Genomic DNA, 25,617 nt, shown 5'->3' with positions numbered 1-25,617 from the left:
GAGAACAATACACTTCTTTCTCCCATATTTTCCTGGTCTCCCAACAGCCCCTGGGCCCAGGACTGTAGCCCCCCCCCCACTTACACTCCCCTCATTCTTTCCAGGCATGTTTGTTTAATACAGAGAACCAGACTGATAGGGATTAAAATATACAAACCACAATTCAAGTTCCCGGCTTCATCTGAGCCATCTGCGCAGTCGGTTTGACCATCACACTTCCAGTACGAAGGAATACATTTAGAATTATCTGCACATTTGAAGTGCTGATAGGTGTTGTCACATATAGCGTTACAAGTTTTATTATCGGATTCAAGGACGAACAGGTCTGGGCAAGCACATGTGTATGCCTTGCCACCGTAGGCGATCAAGCAGAGGTGAGAACAACCACCATTGTTTGTACCACATGGATTTTCAGTAGCTGGTATAAAAATTAAAAATAAAGTTTGTAAGCCTCCAATAAATATTCACTTCTAAACTGGTTAATGGAAATATAAGCACCAGAACTTGTCATGAAATTAACAAGAAAGAAATAATCGTTCCTTTGGTTTGTTTGCCCCATGCTCGTAAAAAGTATATAGATATATATATATATCTATATATGTATATATATACATACATACACACACATTTATGAATATTCATTTCTTCTGACAACCACAAATGATTTCCAGTAGGTTCAGTATCATGGTTGATTGATAAAGGAAGGCAACATATTACAAAGCAGGAGAAGTCTTGTCTGAGACAGCTAGCTTGTGTGGCTTTCAGAAGTATGACCTTCCTTTTAATACTGGTTTTGCACCACTGGACATAACATTTAGTAAGTCATGGCATATCGGAGATCAAACTTGTTTGCACCGTTCTAGATTTTCCGATCAGCACCATTGCCATTTAAAATAAATACATATCTTTTTGTTCATAATCTTAAAGAATCCAAAGTATTACATATTTCAGAATACCTTGGGTTTGCTGAGATGGATGGAAAATTTGGATCTCGTAAGGCCGCACACCAAGCTCCAAAACTTTCTCGTAATCTTGACCAGTAAATTTTTTAGCTCTGTGAATCGATGGAAAATTCCACTCTGTCCAGTAGATCCAGTCTTCAAAGAGAGCGATGTCAAACGGATGTGAAGTACTTTCAGCAGGTAAACCAGATAAGATGAACATATTGCTACCATCAAAATCAGCGTAACTGTCAAATCAAAAGAAGGGCGGTAAAACAAGATTAAGAAACAGTTGACATAACTTGAAAAAGATCTGTGGGGCTCTGGGAATTCTGAGTTTGGAGGAGTTAGTGTGGGGGCACCAACAGTAAAAGGAAGGACACAATATTTGTGTCCTGTAACTTGAGGTTTTGTAAACATGGTGGTGGCACAAATGGGGGGGGGGGAGGGGGCACTGTAGTCTGAATTTGGGAACTCCCCAATGCCCTAGTCTGGCTATGGACCTGCATTGAAAAGTCAATTTATTCAGACTTCTCTGGGCATCTATCTGGCAAGAATAATGAGAGGAGGTACTAAGGCAGTGCCATTTCCAGTTTCTTTGGCAGAGAGAGAAGACATTTGACTAGGAGGACCATTTGTCATCCTTCCTCTCTCTGAATCCTTGTGGGTTATTCCAAATATTTGGGGATGTAAGAAAAAGTAGAGTGGAAAATAGCGAGTTTCCTACCACAACTTGTTCAGTCATATTACCCCAACAAAATTCCATGAAGCAGCAGCTTAAGCTATTAAAACTAAAAAAACAGTCATATATTGCCAACAAATTTGTAGGGTGCTACAAAACTTGCTATAATACTAATATCATTGATCCTCCCTCCCCCACCCTCTTTTTCAAGTCTTCACTTTCTTAAATCAAGTATATTATGAAAATATGAGAATGCACTATTCCTTTCCCCAAATTTGTCTGCGACCGTTACTTGAATCAGACCTCAGTGAATGTAGCCAACCTTGACCCACTCGAACTGGTCAGGCCTTGTGTCCGGCAATCTATTAAAATATCTAATATGAGGCTTCATGACCCAAGGACAATCCCAGTTACTTTACATTTAACAACAGTAAAAAAAAATTTAAATTCACTGCATTAAATGCATCTACAAACTGTTTGGATGTAAACAAAATTGTAAGGAAGGTCAGGTTGTACTAGCATTTATCCGATGAACATAGTATGTACTGAAAATTACATACCTTACATGCTTCACTATCCACAGTAGCTTGAGTCAAATGACACATCACTGTTCTGACACAATTAACTGAGGAAAGATATTTTTATTGATGAAAGAAAAAGACAACAGTTTATTGGTAATTTGTCTCTGATAGCTCAACATAGCTACTTACGCGAGGTAGTTTAGGTGAGAGTCCGTCCAGAAGAGCCTGTGTGATGTGAAATCGATACTCAAGCTGTTAGGCCAGACGATTCTTGAGTCTTGGATTCTGCCGTTTTCGATCTCTTCGCCATCTGTTGCTATTCTTCCGATATAGGCATCAAATCCCCAATCAGAGAAGAACAAAATCCTGCAAAGAGTTTTTTTTTGTTTTTTTGTTAAAAATAAACATACAGTTATGAAACATCAAATATACATTTCTTTTAAAAAAACACATTTACTTCTGTTTTGCTCCGAATATTGTTTTTCATCTCCACTGAACAGAAATCTAATCATTTTTACAAGATTTGTTTGTAACACTTTCTGTGACTCCAGTTACTATATCATTATTAACAACACTGTAAATTGTAAATTTTAGATGCATTGTGGCATTATTCAAGAAACAGTAAAAGCACTGTCAAATGTGGCTCCAGTTATGACATCTTCCAACACTATGAATAAATTTTGACTCCACTAATGGCTTTAAATGAACAGTGTCTAAAATTTCCACTGGTAACAACACTGCTACCTGAAATTGTGACCGAAGAGAAAAAAAAGAGAAAAACATTGTACCCCTTAAATGGATGGACAGCAACACCTCTTGGTTCAAAAAGTCCCACGCTCACGATGGTTTTCTGGTAAGTGCCATCAAGTTCTGCAACGACTAGGGTGTCATGGTCAGCAGCAACATAATAGAGTTTTCTAAAAATCGTAGAAGAGTAAAAGATCATCATTTCATTCTTCACCAGACATCATTTTAAGATTTCATTAAGAAATAACAGGGAAACTCTCCATTATATCAGTTGCTAAGATAAGATTGCAGATATTTCATTATTGTTGTATTTGTTTTGCTTTCTTCCTGCACATTTGCACTTGTTGTCCTGTTCCCATTGTGCTACCTGCTTTTCTAGATACTGAATTCTACTTGTTAATCTAATTAAACTACCTAATGTAACCGAAATATCAACGCATACTCAAAATAATCTCTTTATGTAACACGTCATAAAACTGTACACGGCAAGTTACTTCTCCAGAATTATTGTTTTCATATTTTGGCACAACCTTTCACCTGATGTACGTTCGAGCATTTGTGTGAAGCCATGTAAGCTATGCAAAATTTTGTTTCTTGCAATTATTTAAAGTGCCAAAGAGACTGCAGAAAAGGGGACCTGGGCCTGCCTTTGAGATTAAATGGAAGTTCCAACAAGCTGTGTCAAGTGTGCATTTTATATTCTGGAAGCATCAATCTTACACTTATAAATTTTTACTTGCCTAACTACATTATTTCATAGCTTACAAATTAGTTTTCTTAGACTTTGTTCATGAACACTTTTATTACATTTTAGCAAAATGGTTGATCAAGCATCAGGAAGAAAGAAAGAAATATTCTTCATCTAATCAGTGAAAGAAAGACTAGTAGTACCTTCCAATCCAGTCCACAGCTAACCCTTCCCCACCTGGTATTTCATCAATTATGGTCTCCCTTTCGGTACCATTAATGTTTAATCGCTCAAGTTTGCCACTGACGACATCGAGGGTATATAGTTTCTTATCTTGATAGTCATAATCAAAACCTACGACCACTTCAAATTCATCATTGATAATGTTGTACTCATTGTGGTCAAAGCTCAGACTGCGGACATAATGACGGTTGGTGAAGAAGATGACTGGATCCACGCCTGAAAAGGAGGTAAAATGTCATATTAACAAGATCTTCAGGAGACACTAGTGCAAAAGAATACCATTCCCTTATTTACAGAGATTTCAACAATACTCTCACTTCCCAACCCCCCCCCCTCCCCCCTCAATAAAATGAGATCCATTGGCCTCCATAAACATGCTTTAAAATACTGTTTAATATCTTCTTGCATTAAGGTCACAACATCTTTATAGCCTTGAAAAGTCCATTTCTGTTCAAAAGAGGCACCAACACATATATGTATGATCTAAACATTGTTGTTGCCATTAACCATATAGCTTACTTTTCAGCGTTTGGGAGTAGAATAGGTGGGATGGGAGATGGGGTGGGAAAGAAATACTACACAATTGTGTTAAAGTTAAGTACGTACTGGTGAGGAGTGAAATTTGCTTTATTTTCGGTAGGAAAACATACAGTCTTTACAGTGTTTACAGAAATATTACATAATCTACATTATGATATTACATATCCTCTGAGATATTACTTAAACTATATAGTCACATTGCATTACCTAAAGTGATATTTACATTATAGAAATTAAATAACGTTATCTACAGTGGCAGGCCTACCTACAGTGATGTTGCATAATCTACATGAAATTACACTTGAGACAGTGGCAATACATTATTCATAGTGTTATTACATTATCTAGTGATATTAAAATACCATACAATAATAATTAGTCTGGAAGGACTAGCTTGCTTAAATCTGCTGGTACTTATAGGGAACCATTGACAAATCACTACTTTTGAGATATATTTACTGTGATATTACAATACCTACAGTCATATTATATTTCCTCTAGTGGTACTACATTCTCTGTAGTATACATAAGGGATACCTTTTATATTCACAGGGAGGACTATAGCTGGCTTAAATCAGCTGATACTTATATTACACCATTGATAAATCACTAATTATAGTACTTATTTTATACAGCCTACCTGATCTATCTTTGCATGTACTGTTATCATGGGACAACAAAAAGTTGTGCACACAGTGACATGTATAGGATCCATTAGTGTTTTTACAAAACTGGCTGCATACCCAGGGCGTAACTTCACATTCGTTAATATCTGCAAAAAAAAAAAAAAAAAAATATCAATGATTAAACACACAACCAGTAACTACGCCTCTGTTTGACCTTAGTTGGTGATCTCATGGGATTCAACTTTGACTTGCTCTTTGTTTAGATTATATGTGTACCACATGTGAGTGAAGCTTTGGTATATATTCATTTTCAATTAAATCCAGCATTATTATAGATCAAATCTTTGACAAAACTCTGCAGGTTGCCTGAACTTCATATTGTTCGTTTCTAAGTTTTGTCCAACATATTGCCCAAAATAAAGCAATTTTTGAGATAAATATCTTGTTCAGAACTGTCAAAATGAAAAGCTGCAGCAGCTGCAAACTCCCTTGCAGCAAGGCTTAATAAATATCAGGCAATAGAGATTCTCAATAGATATCTTGGCAGACCAGTAGTCCCTGTTGTGTGAAACTGCAAGGCAAAAAAGATTTATTTCCTATGCAGCCTGAAAACAAAAATGTGCAAGATCCTGTCTTGTATTCATACAAAACTTACAAACTCTCCAAAACATTGGGACTCTTTCTTGTATCTTTACACCTCCCCTCCCCCGGTCCAACACAACCCTTCAACGTACCCTGCTGTACCTCTACTAGTGTGATCACACATGCAAATTTTGGACTGCTTTTATTCAGCAATCTGTTGTGACAAATGTCCCACAAAATATAAATAAATAAAATAAAATAACAACAATGCTCTTAAGATCAAAGTATGCACTTACCGACACAGCTTGTTTGGTCTTCACTGAGGACATACCCTCTCTCACAACCGCATTGGTACTTTGCGGTGCCTGGAATAGTTACACAGTTATTGGGATCTGGGCAACTGCTGCAGTCGCTCATATCTGTTCACATAATTAAACATATATTTTAAACATATTACAGCAGTACTTGCCTTCACTACACAGAATTGTCTCCTTAAAATTGTTCCTCCCATACTACCACCTTCACTGTTACCCCCTCCTCCTTCCTCCATGAGGAACCAGTATGACTGATGTGCCACCCCTCTAGTTTACATGTCACTTTCAAACAGTCTCAACCCAAGGCTGTATCCAAAGTTTGAATTTCTGTGGGGGGGGGGGAGGGGATAACAAATCATGTGCATCCTGGCTTCTCAGGATGGACAAGATGTGTCTATGAAACTTGCTTAGTTGAAAAATGGTGCTATAATTTCCATCGTTCTAACGACATATGTAGTAGTTCGCATTTTTAGTGTGTGTTACTATATGTGTGAGCCATTAGCAAAGAAAGTCTAATTTCTTTTGGGGGGTGGGGTGGGGTAAAGCCTAGAGGTGTTAGTGGGTGAGGTAAGATCCCCTCCCCCCATGCCTACAGCCCTAGTATTGACACTTGCAAATATTCAACACCTCAGGGTTTCTCATATACTGTAAGTGTTTATCAAATAAACTTGCAACCACCACAGCCTTTTTTTTACATTCAACAATTCTAAACACACCCACCCATTGCAAGTAGCCCTGGTTTTGACACTGTGCAAATATTCAACACCTCAGAATTTTTCATACACTGAAAGGGCTTATCAAATAATATGACAACCACCCCTGGCATGTTTACGCACACCCATGCATTGCAAGTAGTAGCTATTCAGAATTTTAATAAAAAAATAGAATAAAGCAGGTGATTATTGATGCATAACAACTTGGTATGGTTGTGACAACATCCAATAATATTAAGCATAACTTTTAGGGGGTGTTCCAATGATCAATGCCATGTTCAGTTTTTTGTTGATAATTTTCATATTTAATAAACAAAAAAGTGACTTGTACATTTCATTATTTGCTTCCAATAACTGGTCATATGTTTACATTGCTTTGTGTATACACCATTAAGGTCTACGGACATCTAGCCAATTTACCCCATGTTCAGTACATTTGTTATGTGTGATAATCTCATTCAAAATTTGTTAAATTTTTCGATAAGCCCTTTTTGTTTCCAAGATATACACATTTGATAGTTTTGACAAATCTGGAGAAACTCTCAAATATTTAATATGTGCAACTATGACGTAGAGTGTTGTGCTCATCAAAATTTCTTATTGTAACCCTCAATAAGTTAACCCCTAATTACAAGCCCACATATGTCATTTGAATAATGTGATGTTCCTCTTTTCAAAGAAAACAATAAAATATGTCAAAAAATAATGCTGTAGGCCCATAAACTTATGTTCAGTGTTCTTGAAAGGTTGTAAAAACAAAGGAATTTAACATAACAGCGAAATAAGGCAGTCACTCCCTTACATCAACAATGTACATATAATTAGCTAAATGTTTATTCAAAAATGAAACCAGAACTAAAGAAAATACTTGTTAAATGGTCAATCTTTGATGGGAGTTGCAGCTAATTTCACAATTTTTAATGCCTATTAAAGTGACTAGGACAATGTTGTCCCTAGGTGTCCTTCGACCTTTAACAAAAGGGCCCTCTTTAATTACAAAATAGAGGTAAATTTTTTATACTTAAAGGGGCACTTTTAAAGTTGGAAAGTTGCCATAGGAAAACAACATACAAGCATGAAAAAAACAAATCTTTTCTGCATTTTGATATGTGAAATTTCAACCAAACATATCATTTTCTTTTTACAAACCAGTACATCATAACCTAAAGTATAACTGAGAATTTGTTAAAATTGTCTTACTTACCACACATTTGTTCATCTGAGTTGTCAGAGCAATCGGCTTGGCCATTACACGTCTGAGATAATACAACGCAACTGACGTTTCCACTGACACATTCAAACTGAAACTCTGTGCATCCTATTGTTACGAAACAGAAACAGGGAAGACAATGGACCACCTTGTGGTGAGAAAGAGAGACAGGGGTAATGTCCCCTGTCTCTCTTTCATTGGTGGATCTGCTTTTCAAGCATCCTTTACATTCAGAAAGTTATTGGAGAGGAGGTTATAGGATTATTCGATACAGTGTGGACACTTTTCTCTGACCGATGTTATCCTTTCTTGTGAAGTGTAAAACCCTATCCTATCATACATGTTTCTTTCTTTTGCATAACAATAATTTTAGTTTTAAAAGTAGTCCACTAAATATGTCAAACATAATTTTACAAAATAATAGGAAACTAAAGACCCAAACTACAAAAGCAATAACTGAAAAACAAAGAATTTAATCATTGTTAGAAAAATCAAGCATAGGGTTTAAAAAGGGGGAGAATGATTTATGTAGATAATGGTTTAAGAAAACAAATTAGTACCAAAATAGTAGATTTGTAGATAAGTGAGGTTTGTTTTTAACAGAAATATAGTAGTAATATTGCATTGAAATTAATTTGTACCGAAACATAAATTGACCGGTTGAAGGTTCCTTTGAATTATTGATTAATGATTACTACCACAAACTTGGCAACAATCATCTATTACCAGGATCAATGAAATTCATTTCATATTTCCTCTTACGGCATAAATATTCTGTTTCGTCGCTGCCATCTTGACAGTCATTTGAGCCATCGCACATCAGGTCTCGTGAAATGCATTTTCCGTTTCCACAGCTAAATTCTTCCTCGGTACAATCGGGATAGGCTGTGAATGCAAAAAGAAAATAAACTTCACATAAATATAGCCATGCTTACTTTGTGAGTACACATATCTCCCTTTTATGTTGCAATATTTACATGTATGTTAGCACTTAGTTGTGACAGTGAGATCAATACAAAGGATTTCAATGAAGGGGGAAGGGGAGGGACTGGGGTGGAGGGGATGTAACTTTCTGTTGACTTATGAAGATAAGGGCATCCTAGGGCTGTAGGAGTGATTTGACTCTTCCTAACTGAACATTTTATGAACACCCCTTCTTCTTTCCCCTTCCACCCCCCCCCCTCCACCTTTCTCACTCAACTTTGCACACTACACTGATTAGTGATTTCAACTTTGCTGACATGCTAAGTTCGTTTGTATTGGTTTTGATATTTTTTACTGAATTGCTCTTTCTTTTGTTCTGATGGAGAGAATATTAAGATACATTAATAAGACAAATCTCATATTGCAGCAACCCATATGTACTTGCATATGCAAGCAGAACGACACAGTCACCATCACTAACCACTGATGACGACGACAATGATACTTATTATAAGTCCAATGAGGGTAGCACGTGTATAAGTGAGTTTTTAAGACGCTTTGAAAATTGTCTATGATAGGGGCATTCCTAATGTGGGTGGGAGGAATGTTCCAGAGTTTGCGGCCTGCAGATTGAAAAGAACGCTCACCATATGATAAATATATCGTCTACTCAACTTATGATTTGTAGTCACTATAGCAATAAAAATAAAAAGGAAAGTTTATGTGTTTTATGTACTGCACTTCTACGTTTCATCCGTTCTTTGTCCGTTAATGATCCGGTGAGCAATAGCAATAACCAGAGACGAACGGAGGAGAAATACAGTAGGACAAACGCGTACAGAGCGAACAAAACGCATGAGAAACTGATAAAACGGAAGCTTGACAGATTAGTAACGAATAAATAAGAGAGACATTTTTCAGAGGATGCCCGTTCTAAGTTTTGTGCATGTTCAAAATTGACGCCGGACAAACCGGACCTTCCCATTAATGAAACGTTGACGGACAGAGGAGAGAACTGAAGACTAAAGGGATACTAACGTACATCAACGGTGTGCCATTTTTTGTCTTCGTTCGCTCTCCGTTATTGCAATCCGGTGAGATGTGACAGGGCCTTAAGCAGGCCACACAATGCCAGACTGGCTACACGACTCAACTCGACTACCATAACCTAGTTTATGATGGTTGTTCATTGACCTCATAGTCTAACAACTGACCAGCCCTGCACACCAAACGACTGATAATTAAGTGCACACAATGAATTCTATCTGTTAACGACCAGTGCTTGTTTAGGTCACATGCATACTGTGATCGTGTCATGCATTTGTTATTACAGGACAGTTTTTGATGTGAACTGCAGCAAACTGCCTTTTATCACTCCAGAAAACACTTCCTGATCAGTGGTACTCTTAAGCCGACTGCCCTACTATACACAATTTTCCACCAAGAAGTGTTGGAGTTGAGTCGGATCAGGCATGATCAGTCAGGCAGTGTGCCACAGGTTTTAGAATCTTCATCAAGTCATACTCACAACACATGCTGCCTTCATCACCCCCTTCGGGGCAATCATCTTCATGATTACATCGTAAATCAAAATCTATGCAGGTACCACCTACACATGGAATCTGATCCTCAGGACAGGTGTTATCAGCTGAGAATTAAGAAAAAAGTAACAAAATATAAAAAGTATACTCCCCATTTTGTAAAATTATTGGTTTGTTTTTCTTTCACATTAATGATTGGTTGCCTGAAGCTTTGTCTCTACATGCTGTTGTCTCAAACTGTCATGAGCGTCTTTTTTATGTATGTCGGCACAATACCACTGTTTGTTGTTATTATTATTTGTTTTTATTTTAACTTCATCCAAAGGAAATCTTACAACCGTTGTAAAACCTCTTCCATCTTGGAACCTTTAAAGTAGTTTCATCTCCCTGCTGAAATCAATATGTAAATGGCAAAACGTATCAACTCACAACAGAATAATTCATCTGAGTCATCCTGACAGTCGGCTATTCCATCGCATTCCCAAAAAAAGAAAATACATTTGGGTGTTCCACTTCTGCATTCAAATTCCAAAAATGAACATTGAATTTCATCTAAAGGGAGATAAAAAGGGAAATAATGGAAAAAAATGTTGATTATATAGAGTAATCATTTCTCATTACTATAAATTACCAAAATTAGTCTATTTCTTCCACTGATGGTTGCAAATGGTTTGTGCTTCATCGTATGGAAACTTTTAGGTGTCATCAAAATGTACAAGTTATTTCTGTAAATTTAGTAACCATTTCCAACAAAATAAGCTGACAAAAATGGTTATTTAGAAAATGTCATCAATTTAACAACTCCATCGAGATGATATGATGATCACTTCAATCTCTTCGGTTCAACACATTTGCAACAAATGTTTGATTACATTCGCATCAGATTGTCATAATTTCCAAAATTTTGGAGCAAAATGATGAATTGCAGCAAAATTGCAGAGAAATGATTTCCATATTATCATCAATAAAAACTTAATTGGTTAGTCATACATATTTCCTTTCAAACCATCTTCTTGGTTTCATATTCAATGTTTCATTGGCATCAAATGTGATTAGACACTATTTCAAAAGTAGGATGTTGAGGGTTGCAGCATCCTGCAGCCAGGCTGTGTAGGATGAAATCTTTTAAGCTGTGCAGTTTCATACAATTGGAACTGCTGGTTTCCGAGATAATCTCTTTTGTTTTATATTGATTCATCCTTGCTGCAGGGGAATTTGCAGCTGCTGCAGCTTATCTTTTGACACAGTGCTCAACTGTAGTGTACTGAAATTTACTGTAACAGATTTAAGGTAAAGGCATTCCCAAGTTTGCTGTAATTTCAAAGTGACAAATCTATAGCTGCATTGTAAATCTGTAACTAAGCCAATGTTTCATTTGGTTGTTTGTATATGAATAGTGGGCGGCTGAAAGGACATTTTTTGCCAGATGAGTCAATTAAACAAACAATGGGGTAACATTTTACAGATTATTCTTGTCCTCAGCAGCTGCAAGAAGGCACCATTGAGTTTGCTAGAAAGAATCATCTAGCACATTGCAGCATGAAGATGTTGAAAAAATTATGCCAAACTTAAAACCCTATTTGGGTTCTCTGTTTCTCTTTTTATTTGTTAGTGAACTTCATAGTTGATGGAGGGACCCTCCAATCCCCTCAGCTTGGCTTGGCAACTTCACTATATAAACAAATAGATACAAGATTGCCTGGTGGTGGGTGTAATCTTCCAACCTCCTAAAACAATTAGGACTTGTGAACGTGCAGAGTAAAACCCCACATGGTGGACAGTGTAGGCCTTCTTTAGAACCGATATGTAAAGATCAGCGCTGTGCAAACTTTTAGCCTACAATCCTGGATCTTCCATGAGGGGTGAGCAGTGACCCTCCAGATCCCTCCCCTCAGGTTCATTGAGCACAGAATGCATGAAAACTAACTATAGGCTCCGGACACATCCACTTTGGGTCATAATCCACAGATTGTGGACAGTCCACCTAGATTAACAAATGCATCATAGTATGAACAATGGAAGAACAAACTTATATATTTATTAAAGTGAATCTGCCGTACAACCACATTCTTCATCAGAGTCATCAGAACAATCGGAAAAGCCGTCACAGATCCAGAAGTCTGGGATGCAATTTCCATTACCACATGTAAACTGACTTGATGAACACGTCACATCTGTGGGAAAGAAATTACATCAAAGTTTACTATTTATAGCCAAACACATATGCCTTGTTCATACCTGGTATTAGCAAGTGGGATCTAATACCACAGGGACCATCAATGTGGTAGTGTTAACACCCATACTCAGGATCAGACTCTGCAATCCTGACCCCCCCCCCCTCCAAACTTTAAGGAAAGATTCTGATCCTGTGAGATCAAGATAGTAGTGTGAGGGTCGCAGGATTACCTGAACTAAGATCTCCAGTTACTTGCCCTTGTCACTTCTTCATAATTACAGACTGGTGTCATTGCACTATAAGTACTATTAATATAATTAGTATAATTAACCAAGGGGTAACATTTTACAGAATATTCTTGGCCTCAGCAGCTGCAAGAAGGCACCATTAAGTTTGCTAGAGAGAATCATCCAGGACATTGCAGTGTTTCTCATTTGATTTCTTAGTGAACTTCATAGTTGATGGAGGGACCCTCCAATCCCCTCAGCTTGGCTTGGCAACTTCACTATATACTTTTAAACAAACAGATACAAGATTGCCTGGTGGTGGGTGTAATCTTCCAACCTCCTAAAACAATTAGGACTTGTGAACGTACAGAGTAAAACCCCACATGGTGGACAGTGTAGGACTTCTTTAGAGCCGATATGCAAATATCAACTCTGTGCAAACTTTTAGCCTACAATCCTGGATCTTCCATGAGGGGTGAGCAGTGACCCTCCAGATCCCACCCCTCAGTGTCATTGAGCACATAATGCATGAAAACTAACTATAGGCTCCGGACACATCCACTTTGAATTCACACTCCACAGATTGTAAACAGTCCACCTAGATAAACATCATAGTATGAACAATGGAAGAACAAAGAACAAACTTATATATTTATTAAAGTGAATCTGCCGTACCACATTCTTCTTCATCAGAGTCATCAGAACAATCGGAATAGCCGTCACAGATCCAGAAGTCTGGGATGCAATTTCCATTACCACATGTAAACTGACTTGATGAACACGTCACATCTGTGGGAGAGAAATTATCAAAGTTTACTATTTATAGCCAAACACATATGCCTTGTTCATACCTGGTATTAGCAAGTGGGATCTAATACCACAGGGACCATCAATGTGGTAGTGTTAACACCCATCAGGGGTCGAAATTTAGAATATTTACCACTATTCCAGCGGAATAATGGATTTGAAAATACACTATTCCGACTCATTTTCCACTATTCCTTTGAAACAATAAAAAGAAGAAAAAAACATAACAAAATTATATGTTGAGTCTTTTGTTGGGTTATTGATAATCATTAGTGTTTTGTGTACTGAGGCAAGAGAGCATGTAACCCAGGAAGCAGGTTGTAAAACCCACTCACAAGGGCAATGTCAAAGGCTAGTTTCACACACTTCAGGGTATATGGGTCACACGGACATCTACGGCCCAGCGCGGGAAGGACTGTAATAAATCAGCCTCGCGGGAATTGTTTTGAACAATATTGCCATTCCACAATTTTTTAAATTTATATTGTATGTTAGTTAGTAAACAACAACAATAAAGGAGTTTACCCCTGTTCGACCTCGCAAGAGGTCCTACGGGGGATAATATTTAAGTTTGTAGAATAGACAGTTATATAGAATAGTTAGTAAACGTTTTCTTTCGTATGAATTTGACTTCAGTTCAGCGTTCCCTCTAATGTGCGGGATTCCCTTCAACAGACTCAGTAATCCCGCAGAGAAAACATTTGTCTGCTGGAAGTCCCCGCATCGTTTACTTGCATTCGCGTTAAGTTTATACTCAATGCACAACGTATTAACTTCACTGTATAGAGGGGGAAAAAAACGAAAATCAGTAGAGAAAATGCCAATTGTGTACAAAAAGTAAGTTGGTACACCTTTCAAATTTTACGAAAAGATCGAGCTAAACACTTTCGAAAAATTCACGCGAATCTGGCATATCGTGCTAAATGCAACTAATGTCATGTAAACAAGGCTCTAGTACACCCATTTATGAATAAACCGTAAGACCACATCTGGTGTTAAGCGGGAGAAAAAGTATTTTCTAGAATTTCCAAAAATACGCAAAAATAATATCCTACCATAGTTAAGTGTATAGCAAATAGCCTAACCACCTCGTCGGTTACGGATCACACGTAACTACAAAACACAACTTACTGTATTTTGCGAAGTTGACGTTTTCTACAAGAACATGGAAACAATATTAAGCATTTAGTGAATCCTGTCAAGTGGCCTAAAACATGTCATTACAAGGGTTACTTTCATAAAGATGGTAACTATATAGGGGCCTTGATATCGTGCTATGCTTGTATAGTATGGACTGTGCCTCGTGTATCATGGGGAATATATTGTTTTGTTCATGCGGAGGAGTTGGTTGGCTTGAGGTGTGTTTTACTTATCTAAATGTTACGGGGATATTTTACCTACATTTCTTGAAAGCCTAAGATAATATTTCGCATTACTTTACTGATCCTTTACTGACTGACCTAAATAATTCTACAATGGAGCCAAAACAGTTGAACCCCATGTAACATTTCTCGGAAACGTGCCAAAAAATGTTAACAAACAGGTGTTAGACAGGGGATGAGCTCAGTTGTTTGGCAAGGTACTTGGGAAAATTCGCAGCACATGTGTAGCCTAACGTAGTATTTAAGTAGGGGTAAACACTGCAGTTGTAAACTGATTTACGTATATTCATTGTTATAATATGGCGGTCTAGAAACGGGCCTTTGCCGAACGTTGTTTGTTTAATAATATCGGAAGTTTTGTAAGTTAAACTTTTTAAAGATTGTAAGACAATTTAAATCTCTTTTCATAACATAATATTGCTACAGTCTCCAACTTGTCATTTTAAAATTTTCATCAGTTTCGTGACAATTTAAATTCCAAAATTTGTTATTATCTTTCATCTTCAACTGCTAATTTTTATCGCCAGACAGGCAAAATTACCAATATTTTCCGGGGGCCTTCGCCCTGGACACCCACAAGCATAGGCGTAGGAGCCTTATTTGATTTTGGGGCTGAAACGACTTGCCCGAAAAATATAACCAAAATCGGGAAATCGGCAGTTGTTTTTAGTGTGTTCGCGGAAAATTGAACAAGGATTTTCAACACTATACTAACTGTTACCCACGAGGTGATAATTTTCCCTACATACGCGATGGTATACGGAACGTGTAAGGTGCAATAAATCAGAGGAAAATGTAAGGCTTGCTATACTGTGCAAGTGCAGTTGGCTACGGAACATGTATGTACTGTACGTAACTGCAACTCACGTGTAAAGAGAGTTTCTTTTGTATTTCTAGGCAAGTTTTAACGCCCGGGAAACAAATAAAATTAAAATTGTTGCCTGACTAGTGACAGGCAAGTAAATTTAGATGGATTTGTCAAAGTTTGTTTTTAGCTATCACTTTTAGCACGATCCATACGGAATAGTGAACCCAAGCAACTTGGTATTCCGTTCATGATTTCACTATCTCGGGATAGCGGAATAGCGTAAATTTCGACCCCTGCCCATACTCAGGATCAGACTGCAATCCTGAACCCCCCCCCCATCCAAACTTTAACGAAGGATTCTGATACTGTGAGATCAAGATAGTAGTGTGAGGCTTGCAGGATTACCTGAACTAAGATCTCCAGTTACTTGCCCTTGTCACTTCTTCATAATTACAGACTGGTGCCATTGCACTATAAGTACTCAGGGCTCAAATTTCACAATTTTTAGGGCAAGGCCACATTGGCCTTGAATGGGGCAAATTTTTAAAGGGCACCAAGGCCATGAGGTAAGGCACCAATGCCAACTTGCATCTTAAAGAAGGGCAACAAGGCCATAAAGAATAAACATCATGAAACAATTTTAGTAGAAGGTGGTCTCTCTCACTTTGCTTTCTTTTTTGTCAATAGATTTATTTAACCCCTACTCTAATTCGAATCCTTCCTCACCCTTAGCAAAATCAACCATCATTATGGTAACTCAACTCATAAATTTATGGACAGACTCTGATTATGGGGGTATCTCTTGGAAACTGTAAACCCTTATCAGTTTACTGGAGTTATCCTCAACCCATGCCAACACTAATTGAACAGAATAATATTCAACCAAAAATGCCTTTTTGAGTTTGATGGGTTGTTATAGGGGTGGTTAGACTTATAGGGTTAATGCTGAAAATGTTACTAACAACAGCAAGTTCTTTTAAACTTGTTTATTGATACTGATAAATTATTTAAAAAACAGCAAGTTAAGTCCAACTGACGTGCTATGTGAGTTTGATCATAGAGAATGTGATGTACGTGTTCGGTTATTTTCCCGTTTTTTTACACACGAAACACTCCCTGTAGGGTAGGAATTAAGATTTGGCTCTGGGGCTATTTTGGAACATGAAAAGTTAAAAACGCCCCTCTTAATGTATTTACGGGGGCTTTTTTAAGGTTTAAGGGGGCTCTTTTCTTAATTTCAATATGCTGTTTACGGAAATGGTTGTAAGCATTCAACAGGATAAAGTAAGCACAATTACCCTCTTCCTAGTGCTGCGACCATATAGCAAATTCACTTTAAGATTAATCGCAAAATTTTTCGATCGTACAGCAAATAACGTCAAGCTACCGAATATATGACGAAAAACCAATAACCCATCAACTGAAATAGAAAACACAGGTTTAATTCCATTGAAGATGCCCTTTTCCTTGATTCATGTATTTTTTCGTGTGTGGATAAACTCACTCACCACCAATCAGGGTTCGCAGGTTTCTTCCGGGGGTGGAAAAAACCGCGGAATAAACCGCGGTTTTTTCCACTCGGAAGAAATAGGTTTCTTCCAGTTTCTTCCGGACAAAATGGAAGAAACTCATTTTTTGGGGAAAAACTGTTCATAAAGTTTCATAACAACCTGCAATGATGTCTAACTATGTAATAAATGGACAAGAAGCACTATAGTGTCATCTAGGTACTTTATATCTAGGTTTGGAGCACATGACCTGCCTCCAGCATATACTGTACACAATATAGTACTAGGCTACTGTAGCATCGGACAATTAAGGGAACAACTATGGGCAAGCAATATTTTGCAGACCAGAATGGTCCTGATTATAGCCCATTTCTTAGTTAAAAACTAGTTTCTGAGTGGAGGGAGTGTTCCCTGGAAACTAGTGTAGGCCTACTACAATGCACCCTCATTACTACGATTACATTGACCACTACTTGACCATATTTTGTGGAGATTGAACTCATGAGGGTTACAGATTAGACTTGAAGTTGTAGTGTGAAATGAGGGCTGGCTCATGGTCAGCTGTGTTTAATTGTGGATGTTTGTTCTTTTGCTGTTGGGATGACAAGTCCTCTTATTAACTACAAGTTGCAATTTAGGGAGTTGCCAAAATCTAATAGATCTGTATTGTTCGGCTATTTGCTTGGTATTCATTGTATTAAATCCTCAGTGCATGGGCCAATCCAGGTTAATCATTCATAAAGTATGGCCAGTTATGCAATTCTGGTTGATGGGGGGATCGCGAGATGATAAGTAGTCCTTCAATATTGTGATTTATAAGCAAACATCTTTTGGTCTAGAAAAAAAACCAAAATTATATTCAAAACAAAAATATCATATTTTGATGGTTTCAATGGCATGCATTTCAGTCAGATGGTGGTAAGCTATTTGTCTCTTTATCATGTATGTGGGCTGTGCTGCATATATGCCAATTTTCACAGTTTCTTCCGGTTTCTTCCAGTTTCTTCCGGAAGAAACTGGAAGAAACCTGGAAGAAACAGGTTTCTTCCAGTTTCTTCCACGTCCCCGGAAGAAATAAATTTCTTCCGGAAGAAACCGAACCCTGCCACCAATTACAAAATTATTATACCGCTGAAAGTAATCAAAGTTAAAACCTTCATTCCATTGCCACAGCAACGGTGTACATAAAATACAACATTCCCTCTTTAAGACATAGCACATATTTTCCAAACAACTGCCAATTTCCAGCAAATTGAAAGTTGTTAACAAAGCTACAAAGTTTTTTTTTTTGGCAAACCGATGGTTAGGCTACATTTCCCATTGACTTAGTGTGGTTGTTAGGCCAACATGTGGTCGAAGGTTGCAGTATTTCATGGATATTTTTATTCTAGCTAACTGCGTCACAAAATCAGCACACAAAGAGATGCTTAGGCTAGATTTCAGTTGACTACGTGTCGTGTTCGGCTACCATGTGCGGGACGATAGCGCTGCGCAGCAAGGAAAGTATGTAAACAAAGCTACGCAAAGTTTTTTTTGGGGGCAAACCGATGGTTAGGCTACATTTCCAATTGACTTAGTGTGGTTGTTAGGCTAACATGTGGTTGAAGATTACAGTTTTTCATGGATTATTTTATTTTTATTTGCGACACAACTTGAGAGAATAAACATATGGCAAATTAAGTAGATTTCCATGTTGACTTAGTGTAAAGTTAGGATACCATCGTTGGAGATTTGCAGGGATTTTAGGTACTTGTCGCTGGTACTGAAATTGCTTAGTGGAGGCAGTAACTTGGCAGTAACTGGGCGAAAAGTTCCCGGTGATTGTGTGCGACCCTCCCGCACTGCTTCAAATTTTATGCAGGATTGTGAGAACTGTTTGCGCGATTCGCGCTGCTACTGCAAACCCTAGCTAAAGCAAAAGCATGTCACAATTAATTTTACACAGACACCTTATTTCCTATAGGCACCAAGGCCAGTTGGAAGGGCACCGTCAACCATGGCCGCCGTGAAATTTGAGGCCTGAGTACTATTAATATAATTATAGTATAATTAACCACAACTTCTCAAAAGAACCAAGAATTCTTCCATTCCTTTCCACAGATGATTGAATTTGTTTTGAAAACACATAAATCATAACAATCAACCACAAAGTACAGAGTTAACAACACTCCCATTACAAAGATTTTCATGCTGAAAGTGGTAAGTGATGCATTTCCAAATTTCCTGCGATATTGGCTAATAGTCCCTTACCATTATCTGCAAATATTTTTGCATGTATAATGCTCAATGAAACAAATATTGTTTAAATGCACTACTTGTACTGTAGCTTTACTGTCCCGTTTAGAAATAGCAGTTTTTTACTATATAGGCTATCATATGAGTGCACTCAAATATCTAGTATTGCACTCAAATATCTAGTATTAGGTGTTGTTACACATTGATCGTAATATAGTAGTGGTATGGTAGGAAGTTGTTTAACCTAACAGATGCATGCATATAAGGGCTGCATAGCCTAATGTTAGGCCTAGCTATCCAGACTCAAGCACTGGTGCATGGTGTGTGCTGATCATAGCGGACAATGTCTTCTAGCAGAAAACCTTTCTCTTGTTGCAATTTACATTCATATTGCAAAAAGAACAGTGAATAGAAACCAAAGTGAACACATGATGGATAGCAGATTTACATGTTTTTCCAGTATTTGCAACTCAATTTTTTTCTTTGGTTTTCTTAAAATAAAATAAAGAACGGAAATTCTGTCGGCAAAAACTGGTTTCGCAACTAAAACCAGACCTGTTTCATGTGCAAGCTTACTAACAGATTGATTAAATGTGTACCTATGCAAAGAAGGCTGAAGGTCAAATAAACATCACTGCACTTCTGCATTATAAGGCATATTCTGACTGTAACGTGCAATTGACCTGAAACGACCCTTGGCCTCCATGAAAAACAATAGCGATCATCTGCTTACCAAGGCCTACCAACATACCAAGTTTAAAGTTCAGGCAACTTTTACTTCTTGAGATATCGTGTCTACAATGTTTTTTTGAGATAAGGTATTTACCATGTTTTCAGCCTTTGACCTCTGGTGACCTCAAACGACCTCATGAGGAAAAAATATTGGAACATTCGATCACCAAGAGCTACCAACATTCCAAGTTTAAAGTTCAAGCAACATTTATTTCTAGAGGTACTGTGTTTTACAAATTTTTCAGCTTTTGACTCCTGGTGTCCTACAATGACCTTTGACCTCCATGGGAAAATATAGAGAAAATACAATTACTAAGGGCTACCATTATATTAAGTTTAAAGTTCAAGCAACTTTTAGTTGAGAAATGGTGTTTACAAGGTTTTCAGTCTTTGACCCGTTGACCTCAAATGACCTTTGATCTCCATGAAAAACAAGAGGGAATCATCTGCTTACCAAAGGCTACCAACATACTAAGTTTAAGTTTAAGCAACTTTGGTTCATGAGATATCATGTTTACAAGTCAAGGTGTCACATACACCAATACACACGCACACAGATGCCATCAGGTACCATCGCATTGATTCCTTGGGCCTTTGGCAAGGAACCAAAAACCACAACTTCTCAAAAGAACCAAGATTTTTCCATTCCTTTTCACAGGTGATTGAATTTGTTTGAAAACAAATAAATCATAACAATCAAACGCAAAGTACAGAGTTAACAACACTCCGATTACAAAGATTTTCATGCTGAAAGTAGTCAGTGATGCATTCCCAAATTTCCTGTGATTTGATTGGCTAAGATTCCCTTACCATTGTCTGCAAACATTCTTGCAGCTATAGTGCTCAATGAACACAAAGTATTTTGTTTAATTACATGCAGCTACTTCATTTACTACTATCATATGTGTGCACTGAAATATCATAACGCTAGGTATTGTTGACACATATATCGTAGTAGTATGGTAGGAAAGTTGTAGTTGAATTTGTTTCTAAGAATATCATATATATTTGATCACAGAATGTTATCACAAACTTGAATAAATTTTTGTGGTTCCTTTGACAGTTAAATTTTTTGAGATTGTAAACTATTTACTTGATCAAAAGTAGCCATTGGCGCTGGAGTTATTGCACAAGATGTTATTTTCATACTGTATTCAGGGATGTAAGTGCAGCCCCCCCAAAAAAACTGGAGAACTATTCAGAGACCCCGGGTGAATGCCGTCCTGGGGGAGGGGTCTAATGGGAGGGACCTTTGGAAAATTTGTAATAATTACAGTCCCCTTGAGGCACCCAAAAAGATGGTGGCAATTATTTATTATTTTATAGTACATCTTCTGAAATATGTCAAAAACTACTCCATAGGGCATTTCAATGCAAATTTTGTTTGAACTGTCGCTGTTTGTAATGCTACTGGTAGATGCAACAGGACGCATATAAACATGGCTGGAAGAACAGTATTTGTCTTTTGTATATTGCTTCTTTCTCGGTTGTTTCTTCCTCATACTGTGTGCTACCAAATCTCTCTTCCCACCACTGCCGTAATCAGTGTTCGACTTATGGCCAAAAAATTGCATAGCAACAAATTTTGACAATTGCTATACAATATTTTTGTTGCATAGCAGTTCCCCAATATTGAATAGCAGTTTTGAAATTACCACAAAACGGACCAAATGTTGGCGATCAATGTATTAACTAGAAAATGTTTGTTTATTATTATTATTTATACTAGTGTTGCTACGATAATCCTTTTCAATATCGGTATCGGCCGATATTTGCAATATCGGCAGCATATCGGTACTACCGATATGCTGCCGAGTCGGTAAAATTTTGCCTAATTGCCGATAACAGCAAACCGATATTGAACTTTTCTTTTTAACAGCAGAGCTACCTGTACTTATTTATACTTAAAATGATTTGTTAATCTGCCCAAGACGATCCATTTCTTTAACGTCAGTTAAACTCAGATTCATTTTTGATTAAAATCCATGGAAACCTGACTCTCCGTAACATCTAAAAGCACGTCTACGGCGCGCGAATATAACAAATGACCTTCGTGAACCTTGGCCTACACACAACATTAGTGCAGCATATATACACTGTACTAACCATTCATTTCCTCAAAGGCCTCTGTGAAAACCTTGAACATGATGCATACAGTAACTGCACAGTTCAGCAGTGTTGGAAAACCTTGTTCAATTTCCCGCTAACACACTGCCGATTTCCCGCCTGTGTTCGCCTGCCTAGCACGCGTAACGTGCAAGCATAAAGGCGTGGTGTCCAGGGGCCCGTCTTAGGGCTATGGTGGGGTCATGGGGTAGAACCCCTCGTTGGGATCCTGGGGGCGAAAGCCCCCGAAAATTGTCGTCATTTTCTGCGATGTCTGGCGATGAAAAAATTTGCAGTTGAGGCTGCAAAATACTGACAACTTTTTTTATTTAAATTGTCACGAAACTGATGAAAATTTTAAAATGACAAGTTAAAGTAGCTATATTATGTTAAAAAATGAAAATAGATTTAATCTGTCTTTCAATCTTTAAAAAGTGCAACTTACAAAACTTCCGATATTATGAAACAAACAACGTTCAGCAAAGCCCCGTTTCTAGACTGCCTAACAATGAATAGTGGAAAATGTGGAGGGGCGGAAGTATCATTCCGCCCCCCCCGGTTCGCAAGTCAGAAAACCCCTTTTTCATTTCCAAATGAGAAAAAAAAATCTCATTTGGAGCACCAAATTGCATCTAAGGCCAGGTGAAAATACAAAATTAAGTTTACAAAATGGAGTGGGTGTTGAAGTGTGCTATATTGCACCAAATTGCATCTGAGGCCACCTGGAAATGCAAAAAATTCCAAAGGGGAGGGGGACACCCCCTCCCCTTAGACCCCTCCCCCAGGCTGGCCATCAGTCTTCAGCCCCCCCACTCAAAAGTACCTTCCTACGCCACTGCACTGCATGATGCCTTGGCCAGTATAAATGGTAACTAGTCTACAACAAAATTTCCCACTTCAGAATTTGACAGAAAGTTTGCTGTTTTATACTATTTACAGCTGTCATCATTTGATTGTTTTTTGTGCATATTATAGACCTATCACTATAGGCATCCCTTGCACACAAGCCAATGTTTTGTCAGGGGTCATTTTAACAAAGTATTGCACGTTTCTGTACAGGTATTTTAATGTGCATGTTTTTCTGAACAGATGCAAACATTTTTAAGAAGAATATAAGAACAATATTGCTGAAGGGTATTTATTCAGGCCGTAGCCTGCTGGGGGAGGGGTTACACAATTAAAATCCTGGTAACAATACTGCTGAAGGGTATTTATTCAGGCTGTAGCCTGCTGGGGGGGGGGGTTACACACATACCATCAATGTTCTGTAGGAGCTCTTTAATCTTGTAACTTATGCACAGCAATGGCATGTAGCAGTGACACAAAAGCTGAACCATTGACTAAATACTGTGTTCAGCTATCGTTGATGAAATTGTCAAAATAAATCATGTTCAAATGCGTTCTAACAAGGCCTGGAATGTGCTATTTCCGGCAATCTGAGAGGCAGTTTGGGCACAACTTTTCTTGGTAGGCTATGTGCCAACCGATGGTGGCGCTCCGCTAAGATAGTGTCATGATTGCCCCTTTAGGAAATGCTCCCCCCTCACAAAAAAATTCTTAAAAAAGGCCATGACCCCCTATAGCCCCCATAGGGATTCTACCCACACTACAGCCCTGTTATTCATTTATCACTGTTAAGTAATGCTACACAACATGGTGCTACTCCATAGAATTTCTATGTGCTACTCCTATCTTCATCACATACCAGGCAAATTTCAAAGTTACTCTGTATTTATTGTGCAGTGTGTAGTCATGAAGTGTGGCATATACAAACTCAGCCATCATAAAAAGGTGTAAAGTTTACACCTCCATATGGATATGGAATTATGTTTATCTCTTACACTGCAGTTCACGTTATGTTGTTCCATGGAGTACTGTTTCATTACCCACATCTGTTTGTAACTGCAAGGACAAGATTTAGAACAAACCATCCTCGGTAGCTCAGGTTGTAGCTGTAAACATTTGTAGGAAACATGCAGATATTGTGTGTTCCAATAGTATTCACCACAGCATTTGTTTGTAGGGCAGAATATGGCGGTATCATGAACCAAATGAATTCATTCGTAAAACAGGATTTCCTAACAAGAAATATATGACCAATTCAAAAAATGGGCAAACTAACCACTTTGAGAGATTCTCAACTGTGATTTAAATCTTTAAAGTTGGATCATTAATTTGAAACAAAAAGTGATTGCCCTTAAACTTTATTTTATGATAGAGAAAAAACTGTGAAGTTCATTTACAATTCTTTACAAAAAAACACTATTAAGGTGGCGACTCCCATGTTCCATTCATTCAGCTAGTACTGTAGTGAAAATATTCCCAATGCAATGATATACAATAATGAAAACATAATTATATGTATCTAACCACCACAATCAGCTTCATCTTCTCCATCAAGGCAATCCACATAACCATCACACTCCCAATAAGCTGGAATACAGGAGCCAGTGTTACATCGGAAACAGCCTGTAAGTGATCAAAAGAAACTTGTGAGAAACTTATATATGAATATTCATCATTATAATATTATGAATAAACATCATGCACCTGTTTTGACCAGCCAGTTGGGACAATTTCCTAATGTTAAATCAGGGGCGGATCCAGGATTTTGAGAAAGGGGGGGCCGACATCCCGATGGTAGCACTTTAGTGATCTGCGTCCTGGGGAAGGGGTCTAGGGGGAGGGGTTGTCCCCCTCCCCCTTGGAAATTTTTGGTTAATTGTGAGTGCTTAGATGCAAAATGGTGAAACATTTCGCCAAAAACTAGAAAAACCAGAAACGTTACAGACACGCTGTTTTTGTGCACATATTTTTTTTCGATAGAAACATATTTAACAACGCTCAACAGTGCATGTAGAGCACTACAATGGATACACTATTATTGCGTCGATTCGTTTTTTTCTTTTGCGCGAAAATTATGACACCAGATTCACCCCAAGAAAAAACATAAAACAAGATATACTCAATGAGATAATTATGATATACTTACTAATGAAAGGGGGGTGTAGGCGGTTTTACACTATCTAACGCAACGTAGTCGCCAAGAACCTGAAGTATTTTTAAGGGAGGGCCCGATAATAAGCGGAAACGGATCACCGACCGAAAAAATATCGGAATTTGTGGACTATTTCTTGCTTCCTATTGTATTAAAACAAAGCACCTATGTGAAAGACACAAATCACATTCTGAAAATTGTGGAAGCCACCCCGTTACCAAAAGCAGTAGTACTTGCTACACTCGATGTCGTCGCCATGTATACCAATACTCCCCAAGAGGAGGCATTAGATATATGTCAAGAAGTCTATGAAAAGGCGGAAAAAAAGTGAATATGGAATAAATAAAATATCTTCAAAATCCATGC

At 37.8% G+C, this 25,617-nt stretch overlaps 1 protein-coding gene across 5 annotated transcripts in view; it reads right to left on the bottom strand.

Moving 5' to 3' along the window:
* The window catches only part of LOC139965096 (low-density lipoprotein receptor-related protein 2-like), a 116,805-nt gene that overhangs the window by 80,059 nt on the left and 11,129 nt on the right, over window positions 1-25,617 (bottom strand). For 3 of the 5 annotated variants that reach the window (XM_071967324.1, XM_071967321.1, XM_071967323.1), the window contains exons 2-15: window positions 24,624-24,722; window positions 13,351-13,464; window positions 12,333-12,446; window positions 10,702-10,824; window positions 10,260-10,379; window positions 8,570-8,692; window positions 7,802-7,915; window positions 5,867-5,989; window positions 5,003-5,134; window positions 3,783-4,038; window positions 2,933-3,061; window positions 2,334-2,510; window positions 957-1,189; window positions 158-418 (exon numbers count right to left, since the gene is read on the bottom strand). In XM_071967324.1, coding sequence (XP_071823425.1) covers window positions 158-418; window positions 957-1,189; window positions 2,334-2,510; window positions 2,933-3,061; window positions 3,783-4,038; window positions 5,003-5,134; window positions 5,867-5,989; window positions 7,802-7,915; window positions 8,570-8,692; window positions 10,260-10,379; window positions 10,702-10,824; window positions 12,333-12,446; window positions 13,351-13,464; window positions 24,624-24,722 — 2,118 coding nt within the window. Of the gene's footprint in view, window positions 1-157; window positions 419-956; window positions 1,190-2,333; window positions 2,511-2,932; window positions 3,062-3,782; window positions 4,039-5,002; window positions 5,135-5,866; window positions 5,990-7,801; window positions 7,916-8,569; window positions 8,693-10,259; window positions 10,380-10,701; window positions 10,827-12,332; window positions 12,447-13,346; window positions 13,465-24,623; window positions 24,723-25,617 lie in introns of all 5 variants that reach the window. The other 2 variants (XM_071967325.1, XM_071967326.1) reach the window with 2 other exon arrangements.

Source organism: Apostichopus japonicus, chromosome 23, assembly GCF_037975245.1.
Source record: "Apostichopus japonicus isolate 1M-3 chromosome 23, ASM3797524v1, whole genome shotgun sequence".
Taxonomy (NCBI): Eukaryota; Metazoa; Echinodermata; class Holothuroidea; order Aspidochirotida; family Stichopodidae; genus Apostichopus; species Apostichopus japonicus.
Note: the sequence above shows the minus strand (reverse complement) of the source record. Positions and strands in the feature narration are given on the sequence as shown.